Source organism: Aspergillus brunneoviolaceus (genome assembly GCF_003184695.1).
Source record: "Aspergillus brunneoviolaceus CBS 621.78 unplaced genomic scaffold BO95scaffold_47, whole genome shotgun sequence".
Lineage (NCBI taxonomy): Eukaryota > Fungi > Ascomycota > Eurotiomycetes > Eurotiales > Aspergillaceae > Aspergillus > Aspergillus brunneoviolaceus.
This window is the reverse complement of record NW_020290777.1, coordinates 261423-275053: the sequence shown is the minus strand read 5'-3', so window position 1 is coordinate 275053 and position 13631 is coordinate 261423. Positions and strand designations below refer to the sequence as shown.

Sequence of the window (13631 nt, the reverse complement as noted above, 5' to 3'; positions counted from 1 at the left end):
GCCCCCACGGACGGGAGCTTCTCCTGTTCATCGGGAGCTCCATCCCACACCCAATAATCAACGGGCCAGCCGTCCCCAGTTTGAGCAGCAGCCAGCCAATGCCAATCTTGGAGAAACCGAGCAAACGAGCGACGACGCTGGAGGGATTTTAACCGCAGCAGCTAACTACTCGATTCCCTAGAATAGATAGCTGCCAGACCACTAGCCTAGTCTGACAAGCTACCTACTTACGCGACATCTCCCCCAGCTTCCTCCATCTAATCCAACCTGACGGAAAATCTACGGACGGAATCTCGGAACTGCTGCAGCGTCTGGCGGGTCATCATCCTGCTTCGAGAGAGGATGATGACTATTTCTGGCAGTTCAATCTATTGTGATTCTCCTTCATCTCTCCGAAGTGAATGAGCAGTCGGAGTACATTGCCGCCATGCGTGCGTGATTTTTTGTTGTCTTGTTCCTTATCCCGCCTCATTCTGCACGTCTCCATTCTCCATTCTCCATTCTCCATTCTCCAGTCTCCAGTCTCCAGTCTCCGCGACAAGGTGGACTGGTGTTAGTCAAGAAACAGGGGACCTGCCACGGTGGCAGCCCACCGGGACGATAGTTAGGACGCCAATAGTCGGCTGCAGCATGCAGATGGACGAGACGCACCAACCAACACACTTGTCTGATAAGGGTAGATGCTCTCTACCGACGGCAAGAATAATTTTCCGTGGGTGCGTATGCCTTCGTCCTAAGTCGCTCGGGGCGGGGAATCAAAGAGATTGGATCGGGCTTAGTCCGAGGCCGAATTCGGGGAATTATGGGCCGTGCCTGGCAGTTCTGACTACGGCTCCTCTGGTCTGTGGAGATTTCGCCTGAGATTGCAATCTTGGGGAGGGTAGCAGAGTTGGTGCTGTGCGCCTCGCATCGGAAAAAAAAGGCGCAAGACAGCGAATGAAGCCTGAATCACAACCACACTTCTCGAGCGGATCTAGTCTGGCTACTTGCTCTATCACAAAGGAGCAACTTTTTTCTTCCCGGCTGAGATCTCGAATTGGCCTTCTCTCCTCAATGCGATCGTTGTGTTGTTCTAGTCCCTTGTGTCTGGTTCTCTGCAGTCGAAGCCGGTCGGGAAATGGATAAATCGGCAGAAGGGTACGGAGTATGTACAGTACATACGTAGACGGCTTGGCTTATCGCGTGTGGTTGTTCCCAAAGCGGGAGCCGACTGGGGGTTCACGGTTGACAATGCATTGGAATGATTAGTAGTATCGTTATTATTATTGATTGATTGCGTCGGTGGGAGGGAAATTCGCTCATCATTCGATAGTCTGTGTGGCAGCTCGGCGTTTTTTTCCCTCGGCACAATTCAGGGTCGCAGACTCGCAGGCTCGCAGCAACATCGGACAACCCGACCCTCACGGGATTCGGCACCGTCTCCCGTTCAGAGTCCGTCCGTCCGTCCGTCAGTCAGTCAGTCAGTCAGTCAGGTAAGGTAAGGAAAACTGGATACTTTCAGATCCCGTTCAATGAGATTTGCTCTTTCGCCCCCTCCACCTCTCTTTCCTCCTGCATGATGATAATCCATGGTTAACCACACACACGACGTGCTTTTCGCCGTCCACGAGCCATGGTTCGCCGACACTAAACTCTGCTTCGAAGGTTCGGTTGTGTTTGTGTTTGGTTTCGAAGAATTTTCCCGAACTAGCACGGCGGTTGCAGCGTCGGGCTTCATGTCATCCATGCCTACTATTAGTTGTAAGGCTGAAGGAGGGTGCGCGATTTTACTGACTCCGCATATCACTCGGGATCAAGGGTAGGGAAGAAGTCTCGGTCTTCAGATTTAGGTCTATACGGAAACACACCGTTAGCAGCATGGCGACTTCCGTATAGTCAAGAATTCTTGGAATCGATCATCTCTATCAGCGCCTATACAAAGTAACGACCAGCACATGTACTACTCCGTATACTCCTGGTCAACCCGGAAGACACCGATGCCAAGGGATCTTCTGCATGGATGGGAACTGTTTCCCTCTCCTCCCCGCAAAATCCTAATCTGCACGGAGGCAAAGTCTCAGCCAGACACAGACACGACCCGGTCGAATACCACCGAGGAGAAACAGGGACAAGAATCAGGTGCAGGCTGCAGCAAGATTTTCTGATCGAATCGGGGTTTCCTGCAAACTGCAAGTAAGCAAAGCAAAGTCAAGTCAGTCAACCGCATCAGACAGGTCTCCCCTCGTTTCACTCGGTTTCAGCGTCCGTATCCCTGCGGTATCATATCCGGCTATATTCTACCCCCGTGCATATCGCCGCATCGGGCGGTGATGGTGGCTCCGTCTGCCCTTCTCCTTTCCCCTTAGATGTTGCATGATCCAAGAGGTAGGTTCGTCGTCTCGAGCGAAGTATACGGGAACGCTTCTTCTCCATCACACGGGAAAAAAAGGGGGGAGCCTCGTCCATTCCTGGGGCAGTCGCGGGTCGATCGCTATGAGCGTATGATGTCAATCGGTCTGGGCAGATGAGGCTGCTAGAGGCTGTTCTCGTCTTCTTAGTCTGCTTTCGTCGATGATCCGCTCTAGGTGGTTTGTTTACCTCGCTTAGTGAGACATTGGACTGGAGTAAGTATATCGACCGACTGATGGAGGTTGTACTACTACGGAGCACTCGGGTCACCACCATCATACGGTTGGTACCGTACCTGGGCTACGGTACTTAGTGAATGCCTAATCATACTATCCATGTAGATAGTATAGTATGATATCAACAAATGAGATGGATCGCCCGCACATCAGGGGTACTGCGTCATTCGCCAAGGCCGATTAAGGCAGCATGGCATCGCATGAGTTGCAGCTGTCTATCTGATCCTGGCTTGAGGACACTCACTCATCTTTGTGAATCTTACCTTTCCCTCGCTTTCTTTTTCCCTCTGCTTCCCTCATCCGGATCAAATCGATTTCACCTCGAGGTCGTACAAGCGCCCCCTCATCCCTCCCTCCCTTCGACTCCGGAATCACACGACTATCACCTCCGGCCAGTCGTTTCTATTCTTTTCCCAAGCCAATAGTTACGTCGGTCAGTGGCTGCCAAGCATGGCGATGTGCAGAGGGGAACCAGCAAGGCTTCTCTTGGCGGGGATTCTCATCCCTTCCTACGGCGCTGTCCTGAACCTTGAAATCAACACAGGTTTGAATGGAATTGTGTTCGGATAGGTCGAAAACCCCGATCCAATTGCATGGACCCTGACACTAAATTTAGGGACCGACTGAATCTTGGGATGAATTGATCAAGTGTCAATCGAAAGGGGAATCTCTCGTCGCTCAACTTACCAATTCTGCGGTTCCGAAGTCAATCCCACTTTGACAGAGACGATGCTGCCGACGACGACGACGATGAAGATGAAGATGAGGAGGACTTACAGCTTGTTACAGCTTGGCATATAACACTTGTCCGTTTTTCCCAGTCTCTGACTGTGCATGTCATGCTGATAAGAAACAAGGGGTGAGCAGGGCGAAGACTCTAGAATTTGTCATTCGCAGTGGTCGTTATCGTCAGGACGTTCTATACACTTTCTTGGCACCACTAACTGGACTATCAGCAGACAGAGTTACCAGCACACACACACACACATACTACTGTTGCAGTATCGATAACACCACCCAAAGACAGACCCCATGGAGAAGAGGAGCATCATACCCACTCCTCCCCCCGTCCTCCTCTGTTTCCCCCATCCAACCCCCTTTTTCGTCCGCACGATCACCGCCAAGACCTGCCGTGCATTCCTCCCTCGATTATTGTCTTGGCGCAGCGAAGGGGGTATGAGAGATGCTGGCTGCTGCGCCATCCTCCTGGCTGTCAATCTGGCAGATTTGGGGCCTTGTGTAACCCATTTCCCAAAATTCTAACGGAGTAACTGCACTGAAGCCATGAGATCCTCCCGAGATTCCCACGGCGGGCGGTCGATCATTCTATGGTTTGTTTCATGCAGGAGGTTAAAGTTATATGATTAGACTTTGCCGACTTCGAGTACCGTATAGCAGTCCCACAAAGGAACAACGAGTTAAAGAGATTGTTGGGTCCAGATTCATCCACTTAGAACACCTCTCATGATCTGAAGTAACCATTGACCATTGACGATGGCCATTGTAGACCACATCTCCCAGAGGAAAACACAATTCAACAACAACAATCAGCCCCTTGTCCCCGTAGATTTCCCCGACCTATTAGACCACAACACACACACACACACACACACACACACACACACACATTCGTCATGCATGAGCAAATCCAAGCATAATCATGATACACCGACATTCAACCCCCCCGCCCCCCCGCGCCAACGAATCACCCACAAAGCCACCCATCCCCTGATGCATCCATCATTCGCCAACATCAACACAGAAACGTACGTATGCTTACCTAGCGTATAGTATAGTATAGCATAGTATACTCAACCAAGCCACCACCACCGACCCCGCCCAAGACAAGCAACCTCCAAATAGAGTATATCCCAAGCAAACCCAAAACAACCCTAGCACACTCACACGGAAGCTTATGCATCCGGTATGTAGGCGATTTTTTCTCTCATCAGAAGAAAAAGGACATCCTTAGTTTGTGAAGTGGGATGGAAGTGGAGAGCGAGGTGTGGGGGGGGGGGGGTGCTGCTCTTTCGAACTCAATGCTGAAATGTAGGACTGTGCCCGAAACGGTTGGTGGGGTTGTTTTTTTGTGTAGGTGCTGAATTGTACAAGGTACGGTACGGTAGTCTTAGATGTATACACTGCGGGGGAGGACTTTGAGCAACATTATGGAAGGAATTCCTGATCGAGGGGTTGATTTTGTTATGTATGGTTTGTGGAAAGAAGGGAAAGGAAGGGGGGGTTGGTTAGTTGGTTTAGTAAGTGCTGTAGGTGTGATAGTTTTAAAGTGGGATTATCGTTATCATGGTTCGGGGTATATGCCCTGCCTTTCTCTTTGGGGTGGTCAAGCGACTTTTGAAGCTATGAGCGGAGATGCATAAGCAAGAGGCATAAATATCAATCCACCATGTACACACAGCTCTGACTATCCTCATTGTGGCTTGCTGCGGAGGCAATCGACATCAAAAATGCCAGACGACGGACGCTATGGCTTGGTATGTAGGCTCGAGGCGCAGTTCCCGAGTTACCTATAGCCAAAGAAAGAGAAATCCAGGTCGCGTTGACGTCTGGGCCTAGAATCCGGGCTGTGTCAAATGCTTGCCTTGTTGTTGTGGGGCGTGGATGATGTTATCTGGAATGTTGAATGCGAGTGCCATGTCTTAGTTATAGATTGGAATGGAGGGTGTGGTTGCGGAGCTTGGCTGGTTGTCAGTGGGGATCTGTGTGGTATATTGGGCTTTTTGGGTAGTGAAGTCTACTTTGACTTGGATGGTACTGGGGACTGATGGTATCCGTAGGTGTGTTGGTGGTCTGTGGTATAGTTAGGGGAGTAGGTGTGTAGGCGCGATGGAGAATTATGCGGGTTGAAGTATGTAGTTTTGTTTAGTATATCTAGCTGAGCATGGCTAGGGGTGTAAAACAAGCGGCATGGGTCATTTTATATGAGTTTTGTGTGGGATGTTTGGCAGATGCATGTGCTTCGATGGATTTTGTATATATACACGGCCGTTGACGGCAACACGCGTTCTAATTCCAATGGCTGGCCGTACCTGGATAATCATTGAGAAGAACAAGATGGGCGAGTCTGTCTGTCTAGCTCATTCCGAATCTTTCAGCTCATCAGCGAGAATAGACCAATTCCTTTGCTTCGTGTTTCGCATCTGCACTGGCTAGGTACTGGTATACAGCAGCGCCGGCTTGACCTAGTGAAATGGTATATATCGACAGCTTGACCTGAGTCTGCGTCTTGGTGTGGATTCACATATCACAGCTATGGCATTGTCCTCAACCTAAGGACGAAAATGCGAACAGGTCATGCATGAGACTGAGGTCTTGTAGGTATATATCAGAACGTGATTCTCATCCCTACAGAACACGGAACCAGCGTGCCAGGCATATGTCTCTCAATCGCAAATTTGGCCCTCCATCCCGAGCAATGTCCAGGCAGCACAACGGCTGGATCGAGTCTCTTCAGATCCTTGACGGTACTCTCTGTCTGTGTTGCCTCGCTAGTTGCGAGATGGAAACCCCCGATAACCGCATGGAGAGGCACGGAGCCGCCGAGGGTTTCCACCGCATGTCGTGCGCAATTGACGACCCCCGCGTGGCTGCACGCGGTGAAAATGACGATTCCTCTCCCTGGTTCAGTGAGCATACGAGTTCCCAAGCATGAGAAAAGGACACTCACCCTTTAGGTTACACATCAAGAACCGTTCGTCAGCGATGACCTCATCGGAGAACCAGTCGTTCTCCTCAGCACTGAACCGCATACCGCCTCTCAAGCCCGTCTCGTAGGAGGTCCGCCGGGGTATCTCCCCTGAGATGAAGAAGTAATCATCGAGGACTGTATGTCCTTCAGCCCGCTTGTCGATGGCCCCGCCCGCTGCTTGCAGTTCCTCAAACGTCGGATCAGCCTGAAGGGAGATGATGTCGTCCCCTATGGTCATGCCTCGGTAATCTGGACGATCTGGATGCAGGTCGACTATCAATTCGCCTGCAGTACCATGTGCTTGTCGAGCCTCTGTGATCATCTGGATAGCTCGAGTCAGGCCCCCTGATACCGTCAGCAACTCTGCGCTAGACCATCGGAGAGATCTAAACACCTGAGTGATCCCGATGCCAGTGCGATAACTGGACCAACTCCACGGAAGACAAGTCTTGTCGTAGTCTCTTGACGTTGCGCTCCCACACGTTACCTTCGGGTCCCGCGTCAAACAGCAGGGTATGGCTTTTGCCGTTCTTAGTAGCTTTCTGTTGCGCGGTCCGTCATCGTCCATTCTCTGTGAGTTTAGGCTACTATGAAAGAGAAGTCAGGCATACCACAAGAATGGACAGACCATGCGCAGCACAACAAATATCTTCCATCTGGAGCTCCTTGTGTGCATTCCCGCGATCCGAGATCTCGTGCGGGGATTGCGTGGCTAGCGTACGCATAAGGCCTGAGACCTGGACTGTATCGGGTGCAATGGTCGACATCGGGTCGAGGTCATTGTCGACCAGGAGGACAGCCTCGAGGGAGTCGACTTCTACGAGGTTTGGGTGCACCATCTTAACGTGCTGTTTCAAGATCGTCGCTTCGTCCGGATCGAGCCTGCACTTGTGTTCAAATGAGGGGATTGGTAGAGATCTGAAGTGTCTTGAAACAATGCAATTGCGCTGACGAGAGATTGTGAGGCTTTTGGCTGGTAGTCATTCTGGCTGGCAGTCACATTACCACCACCTGACGTTCTGGGTGCCTTAGGCTGAAATTGATTGTTTTGACTTCATCAAATCCCCTTTACTTAACTTTACCACACCACACACAATTTCTGCTTCCAGCTTGGATAGGCCTTACCTCCATAGCACGATTCTTTTTGCATTTTGACTTGAGGTAGGCTCACAAACCAATGTCAGAAATATACCTGCTCGATATATACGGTATTGGGTGTCCTCCTGTGGTACAACGCCTGTCAGGTGCGCACTCAAAAACAGTGGCCACTTTCCACCGCCATTGTGGGTCTTATTGAGTGTGACTGCGACTGCATTCGCAGTCTATCATGAGAACCTGGTATAATAGACATTGACTATGGGTTGATGCATTTCTGGTGAGCGTGAGCTGTCGACCGAGAGCTACTCACAAGTGAAGGTCTTCGAGACTCAGAAGCATAGCAATGAGACGACCGCCACAAATCCCCCGTTCTTGTCATGAACTGAAAGGGGCAATTCTCCACGATGTATCAACTTGATTGCGACTGCTCCTGGGCAATTGACCATTGCCAGATGAGGTGATAACCCCGCAATGTATAGGCCGTGTTTCCCCTCACTCTTAAGGATTCTCCCGCAAAGGCCGATGTCCGATATTGACTTGGTGCACGCATGAGCTCATTTTCACTTGACTTAATCTTGTTGTTCTGCACGCTACTCGGCCAACTACCTCATCCACCAACCGCAATGCTCGACTCGCCTGCCGCCATCGCCAGGTCATCCTCACAGGCGGAATCCAATTCTCCGTCCCCAGACTGATTTCTCCGGTTTCCCCAGCCGTGCTCTGGGGTAGAGCCGGCGCCGAAGCTTGACAGCGCCCGTTCTTCTATAACCCCGGATTTGCGCCTCCGCATATAAGGTGCGGTGAAGAGGACTGCCGGGGTCAGCGAATCCAGGGATAGCACCCACAGTCACGATGCTTCTCTATCGTGGTCTTCTGCTTCTTTTGCACGTTCTGCTTGTGCACTCGGCTGCTCTCCAGCCGCGTCTCTCGACAGCTACCCGGGAGACATGCCAGACGAGTCTGAAATGCCCTGAGGGCACGATCATCGTGTCCAACTCGTCGCACCCCGCCGCTCAATTCAAGTCTATCCAGGCTGCGTTTGCCTCCCTCCCCAACGACAACTCCTCCCACACAATTCTGGTGCTTGCAGGAACCTACCATGAGCAACTCAACCTGACGCGCCCGGGCCCTGTCACTTTGCTCGGCCAGCAACCCGATCGCAGCGCTCTCACCGATCCCACTCGCAACCGCGTCACCATCACCTGGGCTGCTGCCAACCAGGACAACACCGGCCAGTCGGTGGACAACGTCTACTCCAGCGTGTTGATCGTCTCGCCTACCTTGGACGCCAGTCTGACTGGGTCGGGTACCACAGGGTTTGCTGTTCCCGCGGACACACCGTTTGGCAACACCGACTTCCGAGTGTACAACATCGACTTCCGCAACCTGTGGGCAGAGTACAGCGATGGGCCCGCCCATGCGATCAGTTTCAGCCGTGCCAACGGAGGGTTCTACTACTCTGGATTCTACTCCTACCAGGACACCGTACGTTCATACCCTCATCTTCACATTTAGATCACCCACTAACGCGGCCTGTCAGGTCTACATTGGCAAACTCGGCAATGCCTACTTCCACAAGTCCATCATTGCCGGCCAAACCGATTTCCTGTATGGCTTTGGAACCGCCTGGATCCAATCGTCCTCCATTCTCCTGAGATCATGCGGCGGCGGCATCACGGCCTGGAAGGGCACCAACACGACGTTTGAGAACAACTACGGCGTGTACATCGTTGACTCGACGGTCAACGCAGCCAACTCGTCCCTGGTGTCCGAGATCAAGGGCAAATGTGCGCTCGGACGGCCCTGGAACTCGCTGCACCGGTCCATCTTCGTGAACAGCTACGAGGACGGCAGCATCGAGCCGTCTGGCTACATCAACTGGGAGGACCGGTGGGCGGCCAACCAGACGCTGATGGCCGAGTACCGCGCCTACGGACCGGGCTTCAATGCCACCGGACGGAAGGAGGGCGGGGTGGCCGTCCTGTTGAATGCACAGGAGTACAAGCGGTACGATTCGCTGGAGAAGGTGTTCTTGACACCGGAGGGTGAGGCGGGCAACATCGCCTGGATTGATTGGGACATCGCTGGCAAAGACTGATAGGTAGTAGCCGTGCTTAATTCCGCACCCAATCCATAAACTCGCCCTTTGATAATCTGCATCGAACCTCCAGACCCCAAATCTTGAAATCACACACACACACAACCCCTTGGCCCCTCGACCATAGGAACAATCCCTCCTCCTCCCCAACCCAACCCAACCCAACCTCTCAACCCCAAACCCTTGTAAGAACCCATCAAGAATCAAGCAGTCAACTCCCCCCTTAAAGCCAAATACGCCGCCCCGCTATCCGCCCAGACAAAATACTCCTTCACCTTCACCTCCCCATCCCCATCGCCTTCACCTCCAGAATCCCCCCCCAACCGCAACCGATAAACAAACCCCTCCCCCCACCCCTGCCCCGTCCGCTTCGCCACAAACCGCGCCCACCCGCGCACCACCACCACCCCCCGCGCACCATCCACCACCCACTCCGCCTCATCCTCGAACCGCATCCCCTCGTACCGGAGGTGGGCGCCCAGGCACTCGAAGTACTGTCGCGCGGCGTCGAGGCCGACGTAGTCTCTTCCCAGGAAGGGGGCGAGGGAGGGGAGCCCGTGCTCGTGGATCTTGATGTCCTCAGCGAAATTGGAGAGGAGGGTGGGCGTTAGCGGGGCTTGGGTGGTGAGGTGCGTGAGGAAGGTGTGGGTTCTGCGGAGGAGGGCTTGGTTTCTTTCTTCTGAGGAGGGGGAGGGCATTTTGGGGTGGGTTGGGTTGGTTTGATTGGGGAGAGAGAGAGGGAGGGGACAAGGTTTGGATTTGTGGGTGTGGTTGTTGCTTGGAAAGGTGTTGGATGGATGGTTGATGGTAAGGTTGTATAGCGTTCAGCTAGGTAGGTACTAGGTAGCTGGTGTGGAATGGAAGGGTCAATTGGATGTTAGGCTGGCTGGGTAGCTTGTTCAAGTTGTTGAAGATGATGAGAAGGATGTTTGATTTGATTTTCGAGCTGATGCGAAGAAGTATTTCAACTCACTACTTGTTCCAGCTCAATGATGAAAGGTGAATGACGTTGATTGCGATTGCCAGTGCAGTCTATGCAGTCAAGTTATGAACGATGACATAAGCAGTCGCCGAATGTCAATAACGACAGGAAAAACATCCATGTTTTTGATCAGCCCAAGGTAAAATAACTCCACGCCGCCGCCCCCCTGCCGCAGGTAAGATATAGAACAAAAAAGTAATATCAGAATGAGAAAATACACAAAGGAGTCACTGCCGCCATGATTTTCCACAATTCATACAAGTACAGAACAACGTCATCGGTTCATCGGCACTGCGCGTCTGCGCCTCGGTATAGGTCACCTTGCGCTGCCCACACTTTCCACACTGCAGACTGGTACTGATGCTGCGCTCCGCCTGCGCCACCATCGCCTTGTCCATGTTCTCCTTCTGGATCTTGCGGTCGCGCTCCTGCTGCTCCGCCGACCGCAGCTCGTCGTGCGTCATCTTGACAAAGTGCTCGGCCGTGACCTCCCCGCTCAGGACCCGCACGCGCAGCATCGGGTTCGACTTGTTCTTCAGGTTCTGGTACAGACTGCGGATCTTGGTGCGGTACTGCTCCTTGGTCTCCGGCCCGAAGGCGCTGAAAGCCGCCGCCTCCACGTTCGAGGCCTTGGCCAGCACCGTCCGTGGCGCCTCCGTCGCGTTGAAGCACAGCCCGTCGTACATCAGGCCGATGCAGCTGTCGCGGATCCGGTTGGAGGTCTGGTTCACGTCCACCCCGTCGGCCTTCCACGTGCGCTTGTCCGGCGGCACGGACAGCTTCGAGGCCTTATCCGAGGGCGTCGAGGCCGCGGTGCCGTTCGGGGTCGGCCGCGGCGAGCTGCTCGAGCGCTGGCTGGGGCCCGGCGATGCGCCCGCCTTCTGCTTGTTGACCTCGTTGCGCCACTTCGATACGATCTCGCTCGACAGGCGCGCCACCTCGGGCGCCTTGTGCTGCTTGAACTTGTTGACGATGATCCCCACGCGCGTCGAGCGCAGCAGATCCTCCGTCGCTCGGACGCCTTGTTGTAGTTCCTTGAGCAGGGCAACGATATTGGCGGGCGGCTCGTTCTGGGTGGCCGCCTTGGTCAGAGCCTTGGCCTTGAGTTCGATCTCCTTCGCGTCCATCGGCATGGTGGGCGGTAGGTATAACGGAGGGTAGTAGTTATGGGAAGGTGCCTTTAGACTTCTGTTCCTGGTCAGTGACAGGCCTTCATAGCTCTGTGAGAGGCGACCCGAGCTCGCTGCTCCTCGAAGTAACAACCAGTTCACATCGTACAGACGACATTATGGCATGGCAACCTCGGTCTCCAGACACCGTCCACTTCGACAAATAGAGCACGTGCAGGGGAAGCGGGGGCACCGGTTGTGACCACCGTACAGTCTTGACGCCAGCTGTCGACCAAAAGCAAAGCTTGAAGCCGCCTAGGTTCATACACGTAGGAGGAATCGAGGTGTAGAAACAGGGGACGAACTCACTCAGGCGGTCGCACGAAGCGGGACTCGTCTAGCTGCAAGGAAGCGACAAGCGACTTGAGCGATGCGGGCAGGCGAGTTCTTAGGAAAAAAGCGCAAATTATAGCAGCCCGACGAAGAGTGGAGAGGTTTCGGAGATGCTAAGTCTCAAGGCTCAGCCAGGATAGCAATGTCGGATGGAAAGAGGGAGAAAAGGACGAGTATTGGAGAAGACAAGTGAAGAAGAGAGAAGATGAGAAGATGAAATGCGACAAGCAATGCCAAGCCTGGGGATGCCAGATCAGGAATAGTGTATTTTGACTATTCCACGCGGCAAGCACCGGACGAAGTATGAAGCATCTGATAATGATCCTGCTCAAGTTGCAACTAGATCTGAGTGGCAAGAAGTAGATGGGTGAAGGGAACTATTCTCAAGCGAAGGCGAGACAGCTGGCTGACAGTCAAACCTCTGTTAGATCCGATTGTCCGATTGTCTTGATCAACATGACACACTTTCACCATCACCTCATCAGTCACTCACCACCAGCATTACGCGCAAAATTACCAAGTGAAGATTAAACTCGCCAATTCTGCTCTCCTATGATCATGCCTAGCACCCATCCTACTTCGTCAGCGACCACTTCCGGTCGCAACAAATGGACATGATGCCCACAGTCTTCCAAATACACCAGGCGGCTTCGACTCGACAAGTGCAGCTGGTCCTCTTGCATCGCTTGATCCAACCCATCCCAGCGCTCCAGCAGGCGCTCAAATGCTTTCTGCTGTGCTTCACTACCATTGCCCGCAGCCACACCCGCTTCGTAGATCTTTCGATAGTCCAGCGACCCACGACACCGAATCACCGACAGCGGCTTCTCCCCTAATGCTTGGTGTCGATACTGCTCTTTCACCCCCAGTGTCTGACACAGCTCTACTAAAGCATTGGCCTCGGCTGCCCAGGTTTGCTGCCCGCGAGCAATATCCTTTGCCCGCGTCCGCCACTCCTCCCGCGACAACTGCGCGTTGACCCGCAGACCAGTTACCTGTGCAAAATTCAATCCGCCCTGCACCGCAGAAACATCAAGGTCGGGATCTTGCAAGAGCTCAGGCTGCCGTTCTGTCGAGCCATCCGCAAGGACCATACCAGCCACTGCTCGAGGATTGAGATGAAGGAATTCGCGTGCGATGATCGCGCCATAGGAATGTCCGACAACAAGATAGGGAGGTGACAGCTGCGCCTGATCAAGTAGTGTGTGCAGTTCTTCGGCGGCCGTAGTGGCGCGATGAAGCACTAAATCTGGACCACCTTCGCTGCGGCCTAGTCCACCCCGGTCGTATAACAGGAGCGTCGCAAAGGTGCCGATTCGGCGTGCGACGGCGCAGTAGGACGAAGCCACATCCCCCGCGCCAGGGATAAAAATCACGAGCGGGTGCCCAGCAATCCGAGAAATGCCGCTCAGCGTGGCGAAAAGGTGGTGAGTCCCGACCGAGACAAAACCGCCGTTGCGTAAATCCGACGCTGGCATCGTGGATACACGTGCTCTTGTGTAAGAGCCCATGGAGGATGAGTTCGATGACAACAAGTCGGCTGGGCCCGGGCTGCCACTGCCACTGCAAGACACTAAACTAGCCTATCTGGGCTGGGTCTCAATCTTACAGGCCGACG

The 13631-nt window shown here is 53.3% G+C and overlaps 5 protein-coding genes across 5 annotated transcripts; 1 reads left to right on the top strand and 4 right to left on the bottom strand.

Annotated features, from left to right (window-relative positions):
• Positions 1 to 5589: 5589 nt before the first annotated feature.
• On the bottom strand, positions 5590 to 7615 carry BO95DRAFT_474735 (MBL fold metallo-hydrolase; the record flags this gene model as incomplete). The annotated part of the gene is made up of 5 exons (XM_025589813.1): positions 5590 to 6263; positions 6313 to 6678; positions 6728 to 6875; positions 6945 to 7147; positions 7594 to 7615. The coding sequence occupies 5 exons, from the start codon at positions 7613 to 7615 to the stop codon at positions 5971 to 5973; spliced, it is 1032 nt and encodes a 343-aa protein (XP_025440703.1). The 3' UTR covers positions 5590 to 5970.
• Positions 7616 to 8283: 668 nt separating this feature from the next.
• Positions 8284 to 9529, top strand: BO95DRAFT_366752 (putative pectin methylesterase; the record flags this gene model as incomplete). The annotated part of the gene is made up of 2 exons (XM_025582760.1): positions 8284 to 8916; positions 8972 to 9529. 2 exons carry the CDS (start codon positions 8284 to 8286, stop codon positions 9527 to 9529), a joined length of 1191 nt encoding a protein of 396 aa, XP_025440702.1.
• A 212-nt stretch (positions 9530 to 9741) lies between these two features.
• Positions 9742 to 10098, bottom strand: BO95DRAFT_329950 (uncharacterized protein; the record flags this gene model as incomplete). Its single annotated transcript, XM_025581898.1, has 1 exon — positions 9742 to 10098. A coding segment is annotated over one exon (357 nt), but the record flags the coding sequence as incomplete, so codon positions are not given.
• Positions 10099 to 10738: 640 nt separating this feature from the next.
• BO95DRAFT_366933 (transcription elongation factor DST1) lies at positions 10739 to 11644 on the bottom strand (the record flags this gene model as incomplete). The annotated part of the gene is made up of 1 exon (XM_025582771.1): positions 10739 to 11644. The coding sequence occupies one exon, from the start codon at positions 11642 to 11644 to the stop codon at positions 10739 to 10741; it is 906 nt and encodes a 301-aa protein (XP_025440700.1).
• Positions 11645 to 12540: 896 nt separating this feature from the next.
• On the bottom strand, positions 12541 to 13491 carry BO95DRAFT_366859 (alpha/beta fold hydrolase; the record flags this gene model as incomplete). The annotated part of the gene is made up of 1 exon (XM_025582766.1): positions 12541 to 13491. The coding sequence occupies one exon, from the start codon at positions 13489 to 13491 to the stop codon at positions 12541 to 12543; it is 951 nt and encodes a 316-aa protein (XP_025440699.1).
• Positions 13492 to 13631: the final 140 nt, after the last annotated feature.